The sequence below is a fragment of the Anopheles coluzzii genome, chromosome 3, assembly GCF_943734685.1.
Source record: "Anopheles coluzzii chromosome 3, AcolN3, whole genome shotgun sequence".
In the NCBI taxonomy this organism is placed as follows: Eukaryota; Metazoa; Arthropoda; class Insecta; order Diptera; family Culicidae; genus Anopheles; species Anopheles coluzzii.
In genome coordinates, this window is record NC_064671.1 from 7,897,481 (window position 1) to 7,923,783 (window position 26,303).

General features: G+C 48.3%; 2 protein-coding genes across 3 annotated transcripts in view; both read right to left on the reverse strand.

Annotated features, from left to right (window-relative positions):
- Nucleotides 1-26,303, reverse strand: part of LOC120957279 (uncharacterized) — a 93,144-nt gene that overhangs the window by 3,739 nt on the left and 63,102 nt on the right. The window lies entirely within an intron of this gene.
- LOC120960073 (probable basic-leucine zipper transcription factor D) lies at nucleotides 611-25,733 on the reverse strand. Of its 2 annotated transcripts, XM_040384009.2 has the most exons (8): nucleotides 24,444-25,733; nucleotides 14,608-14,678; nucleotides 10,733-10,926; nucleotides 5,475-5,591; nucleotides 5,172-5,297; nucleotides 4,951-5,034; nucleotides 4,743-4,850; nucleotides 611-4,633 (listed from the first exon to the last, which is right to left on the reverse strand). In XM_040384009.2, the coding sequence occupies exons 3-8, from the start codon at nucleotides 10,872-10,874 to the stop codon at nucleotides 2,232-2,234; spliced, it is 2,979 nt and encodes a 992-aa protein (XP_040239943.2). In that variant the 5' UTR covers nucleotides 10,875-10,926; nucleotides 14,608-14,678; nucleotides 24,444-25,733; the 3' UTR covers nucleotides 611-2,231. The 2 variants fall into 2 exon arrangements, with proteins under 2 accessions (XP_040239943.2, XP_049464484.1); XM_049608527.1 differs by lacking the exon at nucleotides 14,608-14,678.

Here is a 26,303-nt window from a genome sequence, read left to right on the forward strand (position 1 = left end):
CGAAGTGGGTGGGAGGTTTATTGAAGGTGGTTTGCGGTCAACCCTTTCCGTGGGGTTCGGTGGCCGAACGAAGCGCCATCAATATCGACATTGTGCGGGGTGGGTAATTTGAATCGAATTTAGTTCGTCCTCCGATGGGAGTGAAAATATTGTTCAATGTGCACTGTCTGTTTGATGAAAGGCCTCAACCGTGTGGGGTTTAATTGTGTGGTGGGATTTTGTTTTCATTTTGCCATTGCAGTTGTCCATTTCGAACATAATGACATAAAGAAGATATTTTTTACCTTTTAGTGTAAAGAAAATGAAGGATTTATTACGTATTTGAAGCAACTATTACCTTTCAAGATCATTATTGCATCGAACACGAAAGACTTCAACAAAACAAGAGACGAACTTTCTTTCATCCAGAAACGCCTCAAAGTATGCAATATTGCAACACACCCACTGCAAGCATACCGGTAGGCGTTTTCCTAAGCGTTTTGTTTTGTTTGCTGGAAGCGTTTCTTTACATACAACAGTACTCTAATCAAAGATTTAATTCTGCTTTTCCCCTTCCGAAAACCAAATACCAATTTCCCTCCCCTTAAAAATAACACTTTGCTGCACGCTGTAGATTTGTCGTACCTTGTCGTAGAAATATTTATTCCATTTCGCAATGTATTCATTCATAGTTTGTTTGTTTTTTTACAGTGTGTTTGTGTTTGAATAATATTAATTTCACTAGCTAGCTACGCCTTCCCCAGCTCTAGACTACAACGCTCTTAGGCTAATTTACTGCATTTACCGTCCATCTACCCCCGCCGCTCAACAAGATACTAGATTACGTGCTAGTGATAATTATTATACTTGAACTTGTAGTTATAGGTTTTATGTTGGTAGTGTACCAGAAAATTTGTTTGTTTGTTTTCTTTATTTTATTTTTCAGAATAAAAAATGCTTCCTTCTTTCCTCCTTGTCCACATTTGTCCATTCTCAGCAGCGCTGAAAATCGTCTAATGTCTAGGACTATGCTGCAGCTGAATGGTCCCTCCAAGTTAACGGTAGCTTCCATCATCAACCAACAGGACTGCAATGCTCCCCTGCCAATCCATTCTCTCTCTCCAAAGAGAGACTGTACTATTAAGATTAAGATATGACTGCTGATTTCACGTACGATTCGTTCCTAAATTTTATCTTATTTCTATGAAATTCGCTTCTGCTCTTCTTCACCATTTATTGAGGAGCTGCTGCTGCTGCTGCTGCTAAAGACTGTTGTGAGGGAGCTTTCCACTCACAGCTGTGCGAGCGATAATGGCCGCCGGGATGGGCTGGTTTTGCGTTTGTAGGTGAAAAGATAGAGGATCCGACGGTATTATAAATAGCATGACAGTTAATAAATACGTACTTGCTAGTGCCTAAACACAACAGTCTGTCTTACGTGTGTTTGTGTGTGTGCGTGTTTGTAAACTAAAACCGGCATGGTATGGCTTGCAGAGAAACAGAGCGCAAGGGAATGCCATTTTTTAATGCCATTCTACATCCCTCGCCCCTCTTCATCCCTCGTCAATTCTTTATCGCGCATTATCACATACCGGCTGCTCTACAGGGCTTTCTACCCCCCCTCTACGACGACGACGACGCTCAAACACCTTTATCACCGCCACCGAGAGGTAACGATGCGGCGTCCTATTTTTTGTTTGTATCTACAGTAGTATCTCCTTGTACCTATCCGCACTATATATCAATGGGGATCGCAAAAACCGGATCCGCTGTTGCATGCCACCACGAGCATTAACTAAATGAAACGAGTAATGGAGGAATGTCCTGTGTACGGTGCGAACAATAAATAATTTGCACATCGGATTTGCTCGGCTGTCAATAAACGTAAGGATTTTGAATCAATCAATCAAACGACTGTACATGAACCTTCCCATGAATGCCTAATGCCGATGATGAGACCTTGAGAAAGCCTCCGTGTTACGCTAGTTTTTGTTTGTTTGTTTGTTTGTCCCATTTTCTTCTGTTCTTCTGAGGTGGTTCGAACCTGATCATTGCCATTTTTGAGGAAATCTTCAACATGATGGCACGTCTGCAGATAACCAAGATGATATCCTACACCACACCACATTGCTCTGCTTGCTTAACATTTCCGAGGACTGTGTCACTGTGCTTAAAAAGGGGAAAGGGGGCTTGTTAAAACTGGCACCAGAGGGGTTTGTTTTTGCTATTGTTTCCACCGGTACGGGGGAAAATCAAACACTGGTCAACGTGGGCGCTTGCACACCGCCCGCTGTCACGTCCTGCTCGCTGGACTCAAGCTGCTGCACCTTCTTGGGGATGGCCTCCTCGGCGGTGGCATTGTTCTCATCCTCATCGTACTTCAAACTCTCCACATCGTTCTTTGGATTGTGCTTGACACTATCCGACTGATCGTCGGTGGCGTTCGTCGCCGCGGGAGAATCGATATCGAGAATAGCATTGGCGGCCGATTCCACTGCCCCCGCCGAAGTTGGTTCCTTTGCTTTACCCTCCGGCTCGTCGTCCTCTTCCGACCGGTCTTCGGCCTTTGACGTCTTGGCCGAGGTGGCCGGAGAGGTTGGATGCTCGGAACCGCTGCCCTCGCTGCCAGCGTCTACGTACTCTTCCGAGCCCATCTTTAGCACCTGGAAATCGCTTGGCTCATTGCCACCACCGCTTGCATCCTGATCGAGATCTTCCTCGGAAGAGCTGTTGCTGCTGCTGCCGCCGCTCGTACCATTCATTCGCTCCCACTCGGGAATTAGTAGTGGTTCGCCCGGTGAGCGTAGCTGCGGTTGGGGATCTTCTTTCAACCACGATGGGGAGTTGGACGTTTCTTCCTGGCTCGAAGCTTCCGAGGTGGTCGTCGATTCCGCACTACCCACTGGAAGACCCGTGGTCGAGGACATGTTGTGCTTCAAGTTCAGCACATCGGAAAGAATCTTTTCCTGCTTCGGTGCGGCTGCGTGATGCTCCATTTCCATCTCCATTGCCGGTTGATCCAGCTGCGGAAGGCTAAAATCTTCCGGAATGGGCTGGAACCCAGGATGGATGAGCTCGTGTTCGTTGTCTTCGATGTAGGTTTCGCGCGGTGGGGCCAATTCATCCGCTACCGGGATAGGGTGACGCGGCACGTACGTACTGCCAGCGGTTGAGGACTCTTCCGAGCCCGTGCCTAGCGTTGGGCCATGCTCCTCCGACGATGTGCTCGGTCCTTCGGTGTAAAAATGCGTATCGTAGATCATCTCATCGCCCGAAGCTTCGGAGCTCAAGGAAACGGGCAGATCGGACATGGTGGTGCTGCCTTCCTCGGTGCTACTGTACGATGTACTGGAGCTAGCAACGGGTCCACTTGTCGTGTGATCTTCCTCCTGTCGAATCTTTGCCGGTTCTTGCGAGTCGCCCATGTGAAGAAACTCTTCCTTGCTCACCGACAGTGGTTCACCGCGCTGTGTGTCGTTCCGTTCCGCCGAAACTGCGGCATCTTCCGGTCCCTCGGTGTAGAGTTGCGTCTCGAAGATCTCCTCCGAAGAACCGCCACCCTGCTCGGTAGATCCGGAATGGTAAACCGTTTCGTACGCAGCACTAGAATCCGCTTGCGTGGAGAGTGTTTCTTGCTCCACTTCAGCCGAATGATGAAGCTTCAGCTTCTTCGATGACTCACGACCACTTTCGACGGCTGCCGGAAGGCTACGCTCGGTATACATCTCCTGATCGTACACGCTGTCGTCCTCTCCTCGTTGTAGACCTTCCACTTCCTCCACCTGAATCACGGTGATGGGTTTCGGTTGATTGTGGTCCACAATCACGAGCTTATCGCCAATCTGAACCACGGCTGGGAGTGCATTGTCCTGCTTCGATGGCTTCATATTGCTCTCCGATACGACCTCTTCATCGTGGGCCGATGGTCCACTGGTGGAGGGAGCCAAAGAGGGTGTTTGGGTCGAGGTGCTGACGGACACAGAGCTTGAAGACGACCAGGTGGATGAGTCGGAAAATTCCTTCACGTCCATCCATTCGTCCGACTCGGATAAGGTCGATGACACCGTACCGATCGTGGAAGCTTCGCTCGATTCCAGACGGTTTTCCGCCGAGGTAGTTTTGAGCGATTCCTCACTCGCGCTAGAGTCCTTCCGCTGCTCACCGCTATTCACCTCCGAGCGCATACCGTCGGCATCGGTGTGGCGTACAATCTTTGTCCCGTTCTCGCCATCATCGTCCGGCACGTGAACGTCCAAGTGTTCGAGATTGACGAGCTCCTCGCTTTGGGGTGAAGATGAGGCGGCAGTTGTTTCGCGACTAGCCAACAATTGTTGCTGTTGCTGCTGTTGCTGTTGTTGCTGCTGTTGCTGCTGCTCTTCCGCACTAGGACGATTGTCGGTCAGACGAATCTCTTCCGCTTTGGTGATTTCTTTGATCTTGATACCGAGCGGATTATCGTTCGGCATCGACGGTGTAACGGTGGGCGGTGGTGGCGTTGTTGGCGTTGCCGTCGTTGGCTGTTGCTTTTGAAGTCCGGATCCTGTCAGGTCCTCGGCCTCGGCAGCATAGTTTCCCTTCACTTCGTTCGTTTCCTCGTCGTGTCGTTCGTTGTGTGCGGTATCCTTTGCGTTCGAGTCTGTGATTTTGAAGTTTTCTGAAGTTGGAGGACCAGGAACAAAACAATACATTTGATTAATTATGATATCAAACGAAGTGTTGGAAAGGCCAGCAGACCGTGACCGGTAGAATGCGTGACAACCTACCTAGTGGGGGACAGTTGTCGTACTCTGGACAGCATCGTCCGGGGATGTACTTCGGATCACAGTCGTTGCGTTTGTAGCAGCTCACTTCACTGCAAGTAATTTCACCTCCTGAAAAGTTAAAAAAAACCGAGCACATTAGACACATTCCAGGTGTGTGACTGCAGTAAGAGTATAATTTAATTATACATTCGACTGCATTCGACCCTACCTTGGCAGTAGCAGGCACGGCAAGGCGTGTTCGGATCAAAGACTTTCTCACCGTTCGCGTACGTTTTGCCGTCGCGTTGACACTCTGCAGAATGGAGAAAATAGAGAGAGGGAGAGAATGCAATGAAACAATCATAATCCACCGCAGTGCAAATATGGTTCATCTTGATATCGCAGCACAAAGGGACGACCTTTCGGTGACATCGGCTTCGAAACACTTACCACACTGGTAGTCGGGGCAGCATTCGCCCGTCTTCTGTATCGCACGGCAACCGTGCTTCTTCTCGCACGCTATCGCCGATCGCTCAATGTAGGAACCATCGTACAGGCACATGTCACTTGCCGTTGCTGTGTCGCGCGCATTGCGTTGGATCGGTCAGTCGGCCACAACAGATAGCAGCGGTAGAGTTGCCGGAGCGGAGAGAAAGCAATGGCAATGGGGCAAAGAAAGATAGAGTTGGAAAGGAATTTTAATGAAAGTTTTCACTTTTATTAAACCAAATTCGGGTGGAGGAGGAGACTTACCGTTGCTGGCGGTGCTGCTAGGCATCTCGGCCGGGACGGTTTCTGGTGCCGCTGGGGATGCGGCCGAGTTTTCGACATAAATCTCGCGGATCATGCGTCGCGATCGGATCACAGGTCCTGGAGATAAAGAAAAAGAAGAACCGGGAAAAATGGAACATGATAGGAAAAGTTGATTGTTGTACAGGTAATTGGAAACGTTGGTGTTGGAGTTTCTCATGCGGTAGAGGCTGCATAGATCATTTCATTTTTCATTCGTGTCCAGACATATGACGTCCAAGTCAATCCTGTAACACCACACTGACTGACTGATGAAACTTGTCGATTTTAGTGAATTAGCAAGATTGTTCTATCCCAGACTGATAGCTGTGTACTACAATTTCAACCTTTTTATTTACACTCTCGTTGATATCTCTCAACACAATCTCGTCATAGTCACGCATCTTTCTCACCTTTCTCATCACTTGCTTGGTGAACTCCCAACCCTTACGACGCCGCTCCTCAGCAACCCTGCCTTACTGGAGGGGGGGAAACGTATACTACTCCCACCTTCATCGTTATCTAGGTAGCTATTGTGATAAAGCTTCACCCAAGCAGCCACATTAATCGACACCAGCACGCACCAACTGTGGGTGTTTAATGCACAATTCGTTTGCGTTTGCTATAATAGCAACAGCTGCCGAACATTGTCTTCATTGTTGAATGATCTTCGGCCGGGGTTCGATCATGCGGGCATCGTGTGCTCCAGGGCAGGAGCAAAAAATTAATCACATTGTGCTAATGTCTCAACTTCCGCGAAGAAGATTTCGTTCTAAAATTGGCAAATGACTCCATCAATCCAGCCAACTGGAATGTGTGTGTGTCTGTATGACTCGGGAGTTGATGAATCGCACCGGTGAGACAGGGACTCCGAGAAGATCCGGCTACCAGAACATCAGAATTGCCAAGCGAAGGAAGTTATGCCGGGGATTTGTTGATTGGTACTCGGGCATCTACTCGGGTGAGACCTACAATTTTCCCTAATCACAATTACCGACGATCGTCGGTGGTCATGACGGTTGGTGTTGTCATTGGTTAGAAAGAAGAGTGAAATAGAAAAAAACACACACAACCTCCCCGGGAAGTTTAGCAGACATAGCCGAGCGATGAGATCATCCCTTAAGGGAAACGGTAGCACTCGGGAGATGAATATCTGCACAGTCACTAAATGAGTCCCGAGAGTCGCTCACACGCGTACGGTGTAATGTGTAGTGTAAATTAAAAGCATCTTTGCATCGCCCCGTAAACTAGGAAATCATTTCCTCCTGCGGCAGGATGCTGGAGCTAGGTTCTGATTGAAATAATTCCTTCCAATCGGAAATCCAATCGACATCATTTTGCAAGCTCATTGGCGCGCTCACACGCTTTAGAACCATTGCATACCACAATTACCGGCATATTGTGGACGTACCCGTCCGCGCAGCACCGCAAAATCCGTTAATAGCCCGCACCGGCGTCGTGGTGGTAGAAAAACATCCGCCAGCCAAACAAATAGACAAACAAGAACCCATGGCTGAAACGACGCTCATTCGCACATAAGCGTGTTATTCTCGCCTTTTTGTTGCACCGCGATGATGGTGCTGCTGCGAATGTTGCACACAGTGTGACCATGAAGAAACGGCCCGACAAACAATATGTGCCGGGGTGAACGATGACAAATAGTACGGGGAGGGTTTGAACATATGGCGCAGACATACATTCAAGTTCGAAATGCACAAACAGAGCATTACATTAAAGGTGCAAACGCACGCAGCCAGGGCAACAGAAAAAGGGGGCCATGCACACAAGCCAACCAGCGGTCAGCGGGGACCGCAGATAGGGTTTGAGACCCTTTTTGTTTGAGAGAAATTGATTTTCTTCAACACCTTTGTTGAGGGCAGAGAAGTGGCAGAAAACTCATTAATCAGAGATCACTTTCGACAATGCCGTGCACGGGCCGTGCCGCACGGCTGCATTTGCACAACGTCCCACTGCTGCCCAAGTGACAAAGATACATCGTTTACCTTCGACCATTGATGGTGGTGGTGGTGGTGATGGTGGTGGAAAGGTTTACTTTAAACACCAAGCGAGTTTAAATGTTTGAGGAGACGTCAACGATGCATTTGAGAAGGATTGGAAGGAAATCACATCAAAAACTCACCGCCAGGAAGATGAATACATCTCTCACATTACTCGGAGTTGGTGGAGTTTAGATTTAAAGGAAATAGAAACCTAAAAACCGTCCAGCTCAGACCACCCTGAACGTTCCCCGTTAGGCCCGTGTATTCTATTCTCGTAACATAGGACCTAAACCAAAACACGGGCAAAGGTTACGGCGATAAACAAGTGCTGGAAATTGCATAGCAATTAGCCTCCTTGTCCGGAAGGGTACCGTTTATCCAACACCTGACATTGACCTCCAGAGATTGTGCTTCGTAGAACTCAACCTGGACCTTAGAACTGCTCAACTTTCCATCCCCAGTGTCGATGAGTTTATTTTCAAACGAAACGGAAACAAGACACCTGGCCCGTCCTACCTCCCTGCCTGCCTACTTCTTCCCGCCAGTCACAAACCAAACCAAACGCCACATCCGGACGTCATCGTCCTCTGATGGGCGGTTAGAGATAGAAACGTAGAAATTTGCATAATTTGCATTCCTCTTTCCCCAACACGGTAGGCAAGGAAAGCCAGTGTGTGTGTGTGTGTGTTTTTTTTTTCGCCTGCCTGCTACTTCCTATACCAAGGTTACCAGGCCACCGTCCTGGGCCCTACCTCATGGGATGGGCCCTCTTCTTGGGGCCGCCGGGGAGTCTTGGGTGGCAATAAAAATGCAACAAGAAACGGCCACCAGCCCGCATCGGTGGTCCTCCGTATGCTTTGTTGGGGAAGGTTCAGGTTTCAGCAATGGTCAGCTGTTGTTGCGGCGTTACCGCTGTTTGTGGGTGCAGTTCGTGGTGCTGAGGTGGCAGGAACTTCATTCATACAGTGCGCTGGGTGGGTCTCAGCACTGTACTCATTACTTGGCGAAATTTGAGAAAGTCACCTCCAATTCCTGTGGAGCAACGAGTAGACGAGTCCATCAGTTTTAGTGTCCGTTTTCACGGCAATTGAAAAGCAATGAACTTGATCAACTCGACGGCACTTTGCGTGTGCCGTGCAAAAGAAAGGTTACGTAAAGCTGGCCAATAAACTGATGATGCAATATAGGGATGTTCGGACATCATGAGGAATAATCATTGCCATAATTTGGCTGACAAGTAAAACTATTATCATTTTCGTGTCGTTGAGGACACAACCTCCAAGACGAAGCACGATGGCTTATCCTAAAACTTGAATGTATTGGAGCTTGGGTGAGCGGATGATGCAAGGGAATTAACGCGCGTTAATGTCATTTTCAACAAACAACCGGTATTTCCAAGCAAGATTTGACCAAGTTGACACTCGCCATACATCCTTGGTCAGCTGGTGCGATACAGATGGGAATATCCGCAAGGAAATTTTCAGATTTAGCTTCAGATCCACACGACAATATCGATTCATCCATGGCACGTGCGTCCTTACGGAGTGTGATGCTACCGTCTCATTCCGTAGACTACATTACCACCCATCAACTCAACGTCCTCCAGAATTTCCAAACCTAGATATTGCTATGCGCGGGAGCGAAATGAAATGATTCAATTTAACGCTACCGAGTACTGGCTGCCGGAAGTCATTCCCACCGGTGACCTTTACCTCACAGCGCCTGGCCCCTGGTGTGTGGCCCGTACAGTGCAAAACCGAACCTTGGGTGCGGTGGTGTGCTGGCCGTTCGGCGCAGTTCGTATCAGGTCGTGACAATGTTTCAAATTTGGTGACCCATCATCATCTACCACCATCGGGGTCCGGCCGGTCATTATCATCACGGCAGACGACGGCAGCGCGGTTTGAATGACGGTGGCGGCGTTGGATGTGCCTTGCAAGCGTAATTAGCAAACACATACACACACACACACGCTGGTGAGCCCTTCCCTTCGGTTGTGTGGTGAAGGCTATTCGTCCAGGAAATTGGGTAGGTACAGGAGGGTGTGGGATATGATACATCCTTACTGTTTGCACATGTTTGTAGTGTCGGGGAAGGCTTCAAGAAAAAAAAGCACCCAACATGAACCTTTTGCTGTTTGTAGTGCCGCTGCGGCGTCGTTGGTTTGTCTGGTTCAAGGTCACACCGGACGAAGGTATTCGTACCATATGCTAGCACAAATAAACTGTAGTTCTAGCACCACAAACACTCTTCATCTGCTCAGAAGTCACCGAGAGTTCTGCCCGTGTAGTGCAAGCCCGAAGACACCGCACTACCACCGTTGGGCCATTTCTACGAAAAGGCTTAATAAAAATGCCACCGCCACCGGTACCACGGTACCCCGGGCTTTCAAGGATGACGCATTCCTAATGGGGGCCCATCCGGTCGTCCGCACGCCGCAGAGTGCTCGCGGAGTGTAGTTAATTGCATTCAAATTAAGCATAATTCATCCGCGCGCAAGTTATGGCTGATGCAAAGCGCAGGATATAAATTATTCTGCAAATGCCCTGGCGATGGCGATAGGTGTACTGTGCAGTGACGCAGAAGCAGGAAATCAATAACGAATGTGATGAAACGCACAATTTCATTAGCCTCTGAGGGTCGCTAGAAAGAACATGGATGGAGAGTGCTTTGGGTGCCATTAAAGGTTTGATTGTAGCTAGCTTCATTGGAATTATACGATGCTAGTCCTCAAAAAAGCTGTTGTTAAAGCTATCATCAATCTACTATCTAAGTAATATCAATGTTTTGAGGAAATAAGGCAATTGTTGCTATTCACTCTCTGCATTCATTTCAGCTCATGTACCTAACACCAGAGTTAGCAACGTTGTAATCCAATTTCCGATATCTCGACGACCTTTTAGCGAAATTTGCAACCACACTCACACCCAATTAAGTTGTTTACTGCACCGACAGTGAAAAGACTCAGTGCTCTCTCGCCACGTGCACGTGCACAAGCACAATTGCGCTCAGCCAATGCACTGTCTGCTTAGAAGCACCACCTCCATCAATACATCCTGAGAACTAGCTTCCCCTCGCGGGAAAGCGCTACTCGCATTTCTAATTTTCTATTCAAAATCGCACATGGTTGGGGCCCGCCCGCAAGGTGTCGGACGCGCGAAACCATCGGCTGTACGCTGTACACATTGCGTGACGGGTTGGGTTGGGATTGCAATTACTCACCTGTCTGTACGACGGACGCTGTGAGAAGCAATAGACACATCGTTACGCCGCCCAGTGCCCAGCGAGCTGGCGGCGGTGCGGTCATCGTGCGGTGGTGGTGGTGGCGTCGGTCAGCGGTGGTTAGCTTATCTGTCGGGCCCATCTTCGTGTCTCGTCGGTCGGCCCGTCGAATCCGGTGTGTCCGGTGCTGGAAGCTAGAGAGGGAAGAAACAGGATGGAAAGCCAAAGTTTAGATGTGGAACTGCGATACACTAATGCTGTCAGCGCGAACAGGCAGCGCCTGTGAACGCCTCAATTGCGGATCGGCGTATCCGGCGCGCGGTCAGCTGCGATCACATAAAATAGAATTTCGTTCGGAAATAGATCACGAAAGTGAAAGAGCACCGAGTGTAGCTGCAATTAGTGGGTGGGTGGGGAGCGTTTTTTTGTTGTTTTGTTGTGAGTAGTTGTTAGTTAGTTTGTTTGAAGAGCAGCAAAAAAAAAAAAACGGGGAATGAAACAACCGCTGCCCGGTTGTTGGTGAACTTGAACAATCGCAATCGCGTGAACGTGTTGGTGAACTTGAACGGCCGAACCCTTCGGGAGCGAACCTTCCTGCCACCAAACAGCTGGTGAAAGCTTCATGATACAGCAGGTCCAGGTAAAGCAGGCAAAGGAGGAGGACTGAACTGCAAACAAAAAAAAACTCCAAGCACGACTCATAGTCATCTAGCAAACTCTTGTTACAGTCGTGACAGGGGAGTTTGCATTTACCCCTTGCTCCGCCATGCCCTCGCCGCGACTCGCCAGAGCCGTAGCCTTCGTTCTCGACGACCTAGGGGAGTGGTCAGAACCGGTGCAAAAGGCAAAACCCGAAAGGATTGTGCCCGTGCGCCATTTAAACTCTTTAAGCGAGAGACGTGTAATGACGCTGCTGTGCTTTGCGACAACCCCTCGCGCCCGGTTAGAACGCGTGACGCATACGATCCAAAGGTCAAGAGAATTTATTGTCCACTGTTGATGGTGGGGAGTGGGGACCGTTTTGGCAAGTTTAGCATTTTCCCTTCCACCGTTAGGGCTGGTGCCGTTAGTGGTGGGTCGTCGCAGTGGAACGGTCCGTGCCTGGGTGCGGTCAGTCGTCGGTCGTCCCGCGGGATACGTACGTGTCATCGATGCCGGGCTAGCTCGACCGAGCAGTTTTACGAGCCAGCTCATTGACCGCATGCACGGACCGGGCTGGAAACGTGACAGTGGATGGTTTATTATGTCACAATAGGGTAACTTCATCGAAACCAGGGGCATTCAGGTGAACAGACGGCGTTACTGCGGAGGTGAACAGATACGATTTTTGGGGGGGAAGTTGTCGGGTTGAATGAAATTAGTTCTGTGCCGCTTGTTGAACAGATGTTCAACCTGCGCGTGAGGTGAAAAGGTGAACGAAGGTGCCAAACGGAATTAGGTTAGAAGTGAGCAAACGCCACCGGCCATGTGGTTAGGGGAAGGGGTTGAGGGGTTACTTTCAATTTCATTAAAACTTTCGTTTTTCTGCATATAATTTACACGACACATTTGTCATTTATTTCAGTTGACGCGGTTTTGTGCAGAGCATTCTTGGTGGAAGGTGGTTGAACTTGAAATGATGCGGTGTGGGATGGTGATCCACCTTTTCCCGCTTGACTTTTGCGCTCCATTGTGGTTGTATGTGGTTTGGAAAGTGAATGAGGAGCAAATGATGGAGCAATGTACCACATCTATCACACATTTTAGTGTTCGTATCGGCAAGCTCTAGCAAACAAACAAAAAAAAACAGGGTCGCTTAGGAGCAACCTACTGACTGAGAATTATCAACAAAACAGCAACATAAAAAGTGAAAATCTAGGTCACCCTGTACGAGGGCATGTTTTGCTACGCGGGGAAAGAGGTACCAGTATGAAGAGGGGTTAGGAAATGATGATGCTCTATTTCAAACGGGGTAAAGAAGGGGAGTTTTTGTAGAACTGAAATCTAATCGCCGCACACGGTGTACAACGACGGCTATCCAAAAAACAAGTGGCAGTATCAACAACAAAGCAAAGCAATGGCGGGCGGCCTACAGAGACACACAGCGGAAAGAGGAGCGTGCGCATGTTTCACGATAGGAAAGCTCACCATGGTGAAGATACAAACACTCCCAGCTAAAACAACAACAAAAAAACTGCATAACCCACCACACCACGCCATCTACACATTGGAATTAGGCGCAATGGAAGTCGGTGCAGCCGACAGAAAGGTAGCCGAAAAGGATGTGTGGCTTACTGCTGTAGTGGCGCTACCAGCGCCTCAAAGGCACACGCCAACTAGCTGCGCGATACGCAGCAGCTTCGAAACAGTGCTCCCCCCCCGTGACGTGGAGTAGCGCAAAAGCTTCACTTTTAGCGTGACCGGACGAGCAGCGACCGAACGAACACGCCCCATTCCGAGCACCCCGAGCACCCCGAGGTAATATGGTGGCATGGTGTCATGGAGCTGAAATAAATCATACTGTTAGACATTTAGATATTGGAACGAAAACAAAACCACGAAACCGAAGCGCGAAGAAAACAACACCGTACATAACTGCGTGTGAGGCTTCACTAACACACACAGACACACACGCCTGGATTGTGTAAACGGCAGCAAAGTATAAACAAACAATGTGTGAGCTAACAAACAAAAAATGCGAAAAATTGAAACAACCAAACAAGAGAAAAACAAAAGTAACACAAACGGCAGCAACAAAAACAGAAAACTGCAAGCACTCCCCCGACGAGCACTAGCAGGCAGAGTGGCAAAGTAAAGTGGCTGCACAAAACGAAAGCCAACGTCAATGCAGAAGTGGGCGTGGAATGCAGAAGTGGAAGTAGGGGCGCATTAATTACGACCAAATCGTAACTAATCGTAACCCCCAAAAATAGACCACTTTGGTCTGAACTTGGCATTTAGCACGGAGGACCTTCCGGCCACCAAGTTCGTGGTATGTGGTTCCTTTAGTGCGCCCTCTTGCTTCGTTGCGTTGATGTACTTCGCTAATCGATCGTACAGCATAGCAAAGTTAGGTTTGGTTGTTTGCTCAATAATGCTTTGGGAATCAGCTTTTTTGGAGATCCATACATCATACTTTAGAAGATTAATCTATGCGCTTGATATCTAGAACTAGATAACAAACCACAATTGATTGGAACCACATTAACAGGAATAGTATACACGCTACTCTACCAGCAACGCGCTACAAAGCAGAATATAGAGAAGGAAGGAATGATATGGCACAGCGAGGGCAAAATTCGCAAGCGGAAGTACATGTACAGCCACCACAAACACTGCCCCGCCAAACTAACGGAACAATCTCCAAATTCAGACACCCAACAACTACGCCGTTGCATTCCACCACCATACGACCGTCGAAAGCGTACCGCGCAACCAGGGCTCTACCGCGGGGTCTGTTGTACATCGCGAATTGGCGACTGTTCGGGTCGTACAGTGAGCATTGTTCGGTTGTGGGTTGGGCTGGGGAAGGAGAAACGGCCGTGCCGTGTATCGGAGAGTGGTAACAATAATGCGGCATCAACATCCGTCACCGGGCGGCGACTAGGCGAAGCCCGGCAATAGAGTATCGGTAGCACCGGCACCGGCAACCAGGGTGCCGCAAGGTCAATGCTATAAATGCCCCCCTCGCACACAAGACACAAGATATATGTGTGCACCGGAGCTCTAGGCGAGCATATGTCCCTACTGCTGCCACATACACACACACGAGTAGTGTACGCGCTTCTTCTACGCTGCGCAGCCCAGCGAAATCGCGACCTGGCGATCAGACCGGGTAGATCGCATGCGGCCATTCACGCATTGCGGTTGGTAGTCACGTACATCACCACACATACCACTTGAAAGCTTACAGTCTTCGGTACTCGGTCCTCGACGTTAGCCTTCGACACTGACCACCGTTTATTTGCTACAGAGAGATAGAGAGAGAGAGAGAGAGCTAGTGGATGAGTGTGTATGTGTTGTATGTGGATGTTTGTTAGGGTATTGTGAGTTGCATTTCCTTCCGATAACTACAACTAGCTAAGGAGTTTCTCTCCAACGGAGCCCATTGCTGTTCAGTGAAAACTTCAATATTAGTTAGGATTTTCACAAGAAAGATTACTGTTGAGAATCCTTCGGAACAAGACCAAGACCTCCAAACCATAAAGACACATCGAACGATCGGTCAAGTAACGTGACGTGGAGTTAGCTGGTTGGTGTCCACACCAATTCCATGCTGCCAAGCTCACGTGCTTCGATACGTCCTCCCTCATGTCTAGGGAACTTCTTCCATTCCATACACCACCTCACCAATCAACCACTAGTCACAACACAATCAGTAGGTCTGTCTATCGTATTTTCTTAAGTAGAAAATAGCCTCACTAACTACTGCACCAGACATTTGGCCGCATGAGCTTTTTACGAGCACGATTCACGGCTCATTCATTCCCGCATTCATTCATATTTAAGCAGGTACTACTAATACGGCGTGTGCACGTAGGCACAAATTTGTTATGATGTTTTATGACAACAGCTCTCACACACACATCATCTGATCTTGGAATTGCTCCGAATGAAGTTGATTCCATCAAAAGTATTCCTTCAACTATCTGCAACACTTTGGTGGAACTCGCCAACGCCACCCCCTCCATGCGAAGGCACCCTCTGCGTTGTTGATAACTTGCGCCGGTCTATTAGCTTCTGCCACACGCCCAGCTCCGTCAACAATTCGGCCAAATGGCCGATGCATAATTCATGTGAGTGCAGTTCGTGAACCATGGTCGAGTTTTCATCCACACGACACCCAACACACACACTCAGAGCAGCTGAGCCGGGGACCTTCTTGATCGTGTTTGCTTGCTGCACCGTGTAACCATCGGCGTCTCACGTTTGCACGAGATTATTATGCGCGGTTAGGTAAACGGATGTGCTATGTCAAAACCGAAACCTGACTGACTGTAATCTCAATTTATGAACAGCGGGACACACTTTTCACTGGCGGATGGATGATACTGCTACGGTAATTGATTGGGCTATAGAATGTCGTTCTCAACGTCATACATGGAGGGTTCATCAACTTTTGGAGGAATCATGAGGTGAGCAGAAGAACAACAAAAAACCCAAAAAAAACCCGTGACATTTATAGTTGATGTGAGGCTATTAGTTATTTCATGCCTCGTCAACCGATTAATAAATAACGGGAGAGCAATGATGGACGTGAGTCGGGCACAGTTAAGCAACAATTCTATTAGCAGTGGCTACGGTGCTGAAACAATTCAATTAGGCCGCTTGACGACAGCTTCGTGTCTGTCTAGCTCCAAAAATAGAACCTGAATTACTGATTGCTCTTTGAACACGTCAATGGATAAACGATGCATGGAAGCAGCTTTGTAAGGCATCTATTTTGTGTTTTTGTTTTTTATTCGTTTCGAAGCTATATCCATGCAAATTGAACGATGTTCTGAAATTGATGCCGTGCTGAATTAATTGCACTTATTCTTGTTCCAGCCGGCATGAAATTGAGTTCGGCTGTGAGACAATGTACAAGTCATAGCAACTGGTAAAATGATACACAAAACCTAAGACGACAACGTGTACAAACATGACCAGCATCGCCGGCAGTGGTACCGTGAAATCGTGAGTTTATTCAATTGGGGTACGGGTTTTTTCGAGAATGAGTAATTAGCTTCCCTCTAACTGTACGCGATAGAGTGAGGAAACGCATGTGTGTAGTCTGCTGTAGCAAAACAGAACCGCGAAGTAGACGATCGAAAAAACCTTGTAGATGACAGCGTGTACACTTCCTTTTCCACACGCTTGTCATTTATCATTGTAATAATGATTTTAAGGGAAAGGTAATCAAAAATGATTAAAATTATTGATTTCCAACAAGGCAAGACATGCTCCAAGCAGGCAGACATTACCTTACCAAGCTCTCAAATTAAATAATCATCTTCAGCGGATTACTGATTCATTTGTGATTGATCGGTATGCGATCGTGCAGTGTGAGTCAAGCATCTGTATTCATCGTACCGTACCTTTGGCGTGTGTGTTACCACAAGCGTGAAAAATGTCCAACTCCCAAGCAACAAGCAAACCGCACGAGAAGACCCAAACTGAAGTGTAACCGAAAGCTCCGAGCCGGATCGCATGGAGTGAAAAATTTCGGTACAGCCCATGTTGGTGTTTTTCTTTTCCTTCATCTCCGATGCACCAACGCGCCACCCAACACCCCAAATGGCACACAATATGGCCACATTACGCAATGCGTGACTTGTACCGAGGAGAGAGAAAGAGAGATAGAGAGAGAGAGAGAGAGAGTATTGTTGAACAGTTACCATTGCTGCGCTTCCTCCGGCAAAAAGTAGGAAGAAAAAAGCACCCGACAGTGGGGTCGGCAGTGGCAGCGGGACGTTATTTCGAGAGGAAATTGTTGCGAATTCGTTTCCACCGCGGTCCGGTGCAGTCAGGTTGGCTGTTGGGCGTGCGAAGGAAGGAGTACAAAAAAAAGGTGGTCAACGAAAGACGAAGCGAACCACGTTGCCGGTGTCATTGGCATTGCGATACACAACACGATGCGTTGGCAAAGGAATTCATCGATGTCGGTGACGTCAGGTGAAGAAGAAGGCCAGTTAGTCCACGTCCAGTAAGCAGCACGAGCGAAGCAGACCGGAATGAACCTCCAAATCGGAACACCGGAACGATGACGTCGTGGTGGACGAATTCATCTCGTACGATCGGACACACGAGCGTCCGATCGAGTTCATGCCCAGATAAACGGGGACGCGCAAGAGATGTTCGACCTTTTTTTTTGTTTCCTCCAAAGATCTGATGCGACCTGATCTTGGCTTGATCGCAAAGGGTGGGGAGGGGGAGGGCGTACCTTTGTGGGGTGTGCAAGGGATCGAGCAGAGGAGGTCGATCTTCAGCGTAGAACCAGTTTCGGCGGTCAAAGAATGTGCCGTTCACGCACATGTTGTTATTCAGGGCAGAGGCATGTGACATCGCTGGCATCCAGTGACGTTTCGATCGAGATGTCGTTGGACTGATGCGCCTTTTTAGAATGTCCTGTTTTTGTGTTGGTTTGGATGTTGTTTCGTAATATTGAGGTAGAGTTAGTTAACTGTTATAATCATCTTTGTACCAACAGTACTCATCAGGTTCCATTAATCTGGACATTGGGAAGACTGCTATGTTCTAAAAAATCAACCACGAAAACAATGTTTGAGCGTTCAATTTTTTGTTGTTTTCCGTTTAACATGATAACATCAACACACCCTTACTTTGGCCACCGGCGTACAAGATCGCGCTGGAATGCTGGGCAGAAAGAGAGAGAGAGAGGAAAAAACTTATCTCAACGCGTAGCGGGTGAGACCAGAGACACACACGAAAAAGGGAACATGAGAAGAAAAAAAGGTAATGGAACTGAACGTTCAAAACAAGCCACATGACGCACCCGCGATCAAGCTACCTGAGACGATCCCGAGAGTCGGGACAGGTCGGTGCACGAGGGCCCGAGGATGAGCGTGTATCGAAGAATAAAGACAGATAATGAGACTAACGCTACTGGAATTAGAATCTCGTGTTGGCAGCAGCAGCGCAGAATCTCCTCGCTGCCATTCGTCTGCCATTGCCACTTCAGTTCATTGCCAGGATCAAGATCGATGCGCGCGTAGACACTGTCCCCCCGTGCGCCAGCGTGTTTGTAGCGTTGCGGAGAGCAGGAGACGAGACCGAGCAGAAGATGACGAACGGAACTTAGCGATCCGTACTACAGCGACGGCGCAGTAAAACATGCATCTGCCGTCCAAGCACACCGGTGATCGTTAAGGCAAATTATGTGTTGTTAGATCACGTCTTCTGACATTCGCCCTCGTGTAAGGGCAGGCGGCCCGGCTGGACAGTGGTGAGCCTCGCTGGACACACGTACCACCACCACCACCATCCGCGATCGGGGGAATCGGGTATGAAAAAACAAACAGGCGCTGAAAAGATACGGACAAAACAGCACACGTCCGTTTTTCCGCTTTGTACTGCCTTTTGGAGGATGACTTTGCGAAGGTATTTGGTTCGGAAGATGGCTCCCTGCGCAGCGGGAATTATTCGAATTCCTTCCGAATGAATCAGTTGGTTGGTCGGTCCCAGGTACTATGAACCTTTTCGAAGTTCTGAGTGTGTTTTTTTACATACAGCTTTTACAGCTTTACAACCACGGTGTGGGTGTTTGCAGTACATGATATGTCTAGGCCTAACGGAGACTTCTTGATCCGCAAATGAAGATCTTCGAGAGTAGAGCGTTCTCGAGCTCCTACTTGAAGGGTGCAGCAAATCGGCTCGTAAACCAATCACAAAACTGCGACCGTGCCAAAAGAGGAAGTCAAGCTGCAGTATAATGAACGTCAATTTGTAATTGTCTTACACGTGGAGCTGGTGCGCGCGCGCAGAGAAGGAACTTTTCAGTTAGAGGGTGCTCACGATCACCTTCAAAATTCCATTACCTCGAAACAATCGCAGGGTACTGTTGCGCACGGTGTGGATTGCAATTAAAATTTGATTCCGAGCCGTACCGTACTTCCAATTATCCGGCCGCTTGAATGCTCCCATTTTTCTAACACGCTGCCCTATCTCTGCGGCTGAGCGACTCGCCGCACGTGAAGGCACCTCGCGTCAACAGTGTTGCCAAGTGCTCAATAGAAGTTGAGCTAGGAATGGGTTTGGACGTTACATTTACATCCGAATTGCTGCACATGAGACGTGCTGCCCTCATCTGGACCTTGCCAAATCACACACCCGTACATAGTCCACCTTCTTGGGGCGGGCAACAGGCTGAATATCTGTCACAATCTGTACAGTGGGCCGTCGTTAGTAGTCTATCCGCGAAATTCGCACATCACACACACACACACACGATCGGATCTACATAATTCATCATTCTTATCTACCCCCGGACACGTACCAGGGGCTGGAACTCCTCCACTAAAACAAAGCCCCACACAACAGCATAAAGAAGGCTGCGCTTAACCACAAAGTGGGGGGACAAAAACACGGTAGAAAGAAAATCAAACCAAATGCATTGCCTCGATTTCGCTGCACCGAAGGCATCTGGAAGTGGCGACACGACCGGCGACCCAGGCGACGAATCTATTTCTCGAGCCCCATCGCGCGCCGTGAGTGGACACATAAATCACGGACGTCGCCACAGAAACATTTGCGGCGCTTGCGATTGGGGAGGACATTGAGCGTTGCGTGATTTGTGTAAGGTTGTGTGTGCTGCCCGTGTTGTCCGTCCACCTAGCCACCTAGGCTGTCAGTCTGATTTAGTTGCAGCGTTGAGGCGTGAGCTGAAGATGGACGCTTGCGCGCAATTCCAAAGGCCATCTGAGAACCTTGCTATTGAGACCTTTATGCTAGGATGTGGCGTACAAGCGCGTAACATAATAGTGGTACGCGAATGGACGGGATGCTAAAAATAGAAGCTAATTTATCTGTTCCTTTCTCCGCCCACCAGTGCATCGCATTGTGGTGCATCATGCTAGGATGGAATAATTAGAGATGAATCCCTTTCAATATGTTTGCACTCTCATTCCAGCCGCGAGTGGGCTCTCGCGGAATAGATAGTTGAAGGGAACGTATTACATGCCGCATCACCATCCTCCCGATCCCCAAGACACTGATGGCAACGACCGGACAGTGTCGGCGGGATATTCCTAGCGCAAGAATAGCGGGAATGCCGATGAACGATGCTTGCCGCGTGTGGTCCAAAATAATCACCCCTGAGCCTGAAGAGCCCAGCTGGAGCTGGCGCACGTGAGGTGCGAAAGAAGGGCGAAACGAGCCCTTGTTGGCTGGTGCAACTATTCACGCCCGGTCCTTGCCCGTGCGCGCGCGCAAGATCAGGCTCCCGCGGGATGATCGCGCAGCTATGTGATGTAATGCAGCTGACCACCGGCCGCACAAGGGGTGGTGCGCAGAGGTGGCATAAAATGTAGCGTACACCTTCGGCTCGACATTAACATCATTATCATCTTGAGCAGAGTCCGGCCCAGCTGTAGCGGTAGAATGCGAGTCAGGGTCGTGCTGGAGCGCGTACATAAAGAACTCGTTCGCGATGCTGTAACTGCTCCCCCCTCAGTGCCTAGATGGTACACGGGCGATAGCCTTGTTCGGTATGAAAGGGGAAATGCTTGGCTTGGCGAAACAGAATCACACTCATGCACGGGGTTTGGAAGAGGACACAGGACGCTCCCTCAAACCACCTCCCCCAGGACTCTCTACTGCCACGGCAGAAAGCTTCTTCAAACCCGGCAATTATCACATAGTACAGGAATCAATGAACTTTCCAGGCGAGAACTTCCCCACTCGCAAACTGCACCTCTCGTGTACCCGAGCCTGGATCGATCGGACCCTGTCGAACGAGGCTCGCCAAGGGTCCGCACGATGGCATGCCCCGTTGTGGTTGGGACTGCAGCGGCTTGGTTGTAAACATGGTGCCCATCTTTCCAAAAGGGGGCGTTCTTTGGGCTGCATCTGCTGCCACCCTATCCGACGGGCACGAAGACGAGACGGAAAGAGATGGTTAAGGGGGAGAAAAAACGGGAATGGACGAGAATTATGGAGCGCAGTAGTTATTGCGCTGAATGAGAAGAGCCTAGGCCCGTGCACGTTCCGATCTTGATCTCTCTTACATAAATCGCGATCGCAAAGTTATGCACACACGCACAGAGCATTCCCCCCAGCATTTGTCGAGCTCGATGGCGGTTAGAGCCCGAGGGGGGAGGATCGGGACGACTGATTGCCGTAATAAGCGGTACTGCTGGTCAGCCAGCGCTGGCCCTCGGGAAGATGATGCAATAAAAGGATACTGAACTTGAACTTGACGCTTGACGCGGACGGGGACAGTGCTGGGATGTTTGTGGGGGGGTTGCTGCATGTGCATTCCTGTGTGGGGCGTACACTCGGTAGCGGAGAGTGGTCTGCCATCCACCGTTCATGGGGTGCTCACGTAGCAGCCGGTCGATATTTTTACGACATTTGATGCAACTTCAGTGCAACGAGCACATCTCTTCATTGCTGTTATTATGAGGAGTTGTGCGGTAATAGTGGGAATTCTGTGGAATTACAGTGGATTACGAGTAAGTCGGTTGTTTCAAAAGTTTGAAATCAGTAATCAGTGTGCAGCTTTAAATTTAGAAAACATCGTATCGTTGACTTCTCGCTTTCTATCGCTGGCAATGTTTTAAGCTGATTGCTCACGTTCTGTATTGTATGGCACGAGACAACTTCGTTTCGAACAAAAGGTGAATGGAAAATCGAATTCATTGATTTTCCCATTCGGTCGTTCAGATTGGTCCCCAGCGACCGAGAACAAAGTGCAAAAAAAACACAATCACTCTGGATTATCCGCTCGCAACCGATGCTCTCGAGACAGATGACGTCTCGGAAAGCAGATATGAAATGGAACCGAGCGATGCACAAAGAAAGCAAAGCCATACAGAAAAAACCCTCCGTAGCGTAATAACGTCGCTTGTGAGTCATACAGAGTGAACCTGCAGCAGCAGGGAAAAACGATGAAAACTCCAATGAACTAGAGGAGAGAAAATTGCTGTGCGAATTTCTGTCCAACCATCGCCACACGACCACACAAACTAAGGTAAAAATGGACAACGCATCACACCAACACACCGAAACAGAGGGGGATGGGGGAGGGTAGCGCACATTGATGGCTGCAGTTGGAAAATAATGAAACGACCAAGACCAAGACCACCCAGCCAAAAAAGGTACAAACACCAGCAGCAACAAAATAGATCGCAAGCGCAACCCAACAACAACAAAAAAAACATAAACCCGTTAATGATTCAATAAATGATAAATTCGCGCGCACTCCGGAGGGCTCCCCACACGGAATGGGCGGGAGGATGATGGAATGTTGCAGAGAGGCGGTGGAATGTCTCGCGCTGCCGGTGGCTTATGATGGTGATATTGCGAGTCGATTGTTGTGTAGTTATGTAAAGGAAGAAAAAACTTTACCCAATGCCTTCGCCCGATGCTCCTTCCCGGTGCCTTCACGGGCCGAACCACGGGCCCGATTTGCCAGTTAGCCGGAGCATTTGCCTTTTGTTTTAGCGTTTAAATGAAATAAGCCAATAGAAGCGAAAAAGGGTAAAAAGAATTGTTTGCCGAAAATATTCAAACCGCACCGAGCATTAGCCGCATCTGCCGGGTGGGAAAGGTGTATTAAGTCATCTCGATCGCTTAATGAAAAATTGTGCCGAATTGTGTGCCGGAAAAGGTCGAGAAAAGCCGGACCAGGTAAACGGTTTTGATGCGATAAGAGTTTGATTGGAACAGCAATGATGAAAAGATGTTCGCCTGGTAACAGTTTTGAGCTTCAGAGTGTTTAACATTTAATAACGAAACAAATGTTTAATAATTAAGTTTAGTTGCAATATAATATTTAAAAGACACCAAACAAAACCTGGCTCATTCGAGGTACTCATCAAATATTAACAAATAAAAAACATAATGCGATTAATCAGAGACATGGGCAGCGACATCGCGTGTTTCGCTGCCATAAAATATGTCCTCAACAGAGAAGCAAGCAAAACAACGCCAATGCGAACATATTTCCCCTATTTTTATAAGAAGCACTGATCATGATCGCCAGGCTCCTGATTAGATTAGGATCATAATTTGGCAAACAACGTTCTACGAAAACAAAAAAATAGAACGATACCATAAAATCCCGATGAACCTTCGTCGCTTATCGATTGAGCTGAGGCCGAGCCATCGACTTCGAGCCATTTATAATTCAATTCCAAACCCTGTCAATTGCGATGTCCATGACACGTAAAGAGCAAAAGCCCAAAGCCGCCCGCCTCTGCCAGTTACCTTTTCCTGTGCCTAATCGCCCCTCCCAACTACCAAAACGGCCGAATGTCGGTCGGGTAATTGAAAATGGAGCATGCAACGGAATGGTTGGAAATTTCTTCTCCCCCTTCAGACCCGCTCAAAATGCATTGGAGTGGATGCGCGGATCGCACCAAAAGCGTCCTAATTTTCCAGCCTATCAAGAAGTACACACCTGAAGAAGCTAAGGGATAGTGGTGCTTCGGGCTTTGCTCGACTTCAATCTATTTTCGATTTCATAGGGTTCTGTTGTTAATAAAGAAAGGCCCAAAGCAGACCTGTTCCACACCGGCAATGCTTAGAATGAAGGCGAAACCGGGACACTGCATCCAAGTTAACCGCCGGTTCAGCTCTTGCACACTAAAGCGGAGGCACCCCTGAGACTGAGGCTTGAACCGTTGCGATAGGCCCTTACACTCCTCGCTGCACACACTCCCGGTTGTGTTGTTAGTTGGTTAATACATTTGCCCCCCTTTTTGTTGTTGTTGTTGTTGGTGAGTTGCTACTGAGCCGCAGCACATTCCGTACACGCGGTGGGCAGCGGGAAGGGGAGGGAAAAACTTCCTTCGCATAGCAACCCACACCGACGGGGTTGTCTCCGAGTAGCCGGGCCCCTGCACCGGTTTGTTTTATCGATAAAATATTTAAAATCAAGCATAGTTTTGCGCTAGTTTTTCCACCGTAGCGCCCCGTTAACTTCGCACTGTCTTTCGTAATGTTCAGCATTCCCAACGGAAAGGGGGGAAGGAAGAATTTTCACAATACAAAAAAAGGACGAGCCACTCACCTTGGGATTTTTCACCGGCGTCGATCCGTGGGAAAGACTTCTTCCTTTGCGTTTGGTTCAGCAAATTTCCACCAAACGGCCAAACTATTCGCCCGCACAGAAAACAAACAATAAACTTCCCTTTCTCCTCGGTGCGTGTGTGTCCTCAGTGTCCTCCAAAGCAAAAAAAAATTGGAACGAAATGTCAAAGTGTTTGCGAGATTCTTCGGTGCACACAGCCTGCTTCGGTTTAACACTGACTTGCAGCAAAGAAAGCAATAAAAAAGAAAGAAAACAACCACACACACGCACACACGTGAGCACGTCAAAGCTTCGGTTGCTTCGGTTTTTTTCGCACTATTCACACCGTTTCGCTACCGTTTTAATTCAAATTAATTCAAACCAAAAGCGGCAAAAGGTTTGGGCAAACTCCCGCGCTCCCTCGCACACACGCCCTCGCACTTCTGTTTGCTTCCCCTTCCCTTTGTTTCCCTCTTTACTGCACACACACACAACACTTCACGTTCACGCGAGGGTACACCGCGTTTTCACTAATTTCCCTTTCAACAATTGAAGAAAGAAAAAAGTGTGCGCACACACACACACGGACACACCTGTGCACTATTGCTCTTGCGGATGGGGAGGTTTTTTTTTTGCTTTCTTCTCTCTAATCGCCCTGCAAGCGAGGGGGCGGGGGGCTCTCCTTCTCTAATGGTGTGCGCGCCCGCCGTTTCGAGCGTCGTGCCTGGGGGAAAGCTTGCACTTTTCTGTAGGCAACTGCTGTTGCCTGTTTGAGGGGCCGTTTTGTTTTCCTCTCTATCTTATCCCTCCTGCACTTCTGTATCACAAACACACCAACACCGAGCCCGAAAATTCGCAACGATTGCACGGTGCCCGCAAATCGGATAGGAATTCGCCGTTTCTCGTTACGCGCTGCCGACACTACAAATTGAACGAAATCGGGAGGAGATCGCACTGGTTAAACGCTCCGGGAGGGTGACACTTGGCAGGTTAATGCGTTTGCGTTCAAAATTTTTGCAGCAAAAGCAACTGTGGGTTTGTTATCTACGTACAATAAGATCTTTCACTGTGATCTGTCCCTCAGGTGATGTCTTCACTTCCGTTTTATAATTTTTGTTTTGGTGAACCGTACCCGATCGTCCGTAGCACTGCACTGAGGCGATGGAGTATGTGTAGGGGCGAGAATATCGAAAGACAAGACCCAAAACCGAACAATCAATTCCGTTCACGCGCGCGAAGAGGCACGACTGCGTTCGACTCTGCGGCTTGCATTTCACGACTGTGTTCAGCATAGGAAGGTTGCGGCATTTTTATGTTGTGCGGTACAGTGTGTGCTGTGAGTGTGATGGTGTTCATGAATGTAATTCAATGTAAAGCTTGTTAATTATACTCGGGTTTAATTTCAGAAATTAGTTAAACAAACGTTAAATGATGGGTTTAATAGATTAGTTTGAAACCTAACCCACAATAAAAACAATTAAAAAATATGACTTGAATAACAGCAATGAATTGAATGCTGCTGTAGATTTTTTTAAATATATTTTCAAATAAATTAAATTTACAATAATACAACAAAACTAAGTAAAACAAGTGAAACAAATTATATAAAAAGGCGCTCATCTCGAAATGACTTTATATTTATGACGCACACTGTCACTATGCCGAGAGAGGATAAAGCGCTCCCAACGGTCGCTGAGCAAATGAATGAAGCCGAGGGTTCGTCTCTTTCGGTCCGAGTGAACACGTTTAATCATTTACTTAAGCAAACATCTGTTTTTAATATCCAATGTTGAGCTTAAATGGGCTATTTTGTGAAAAGCTGTTTGAAAAAACATCCTTTTGCTTATTTTCTAGATTTTT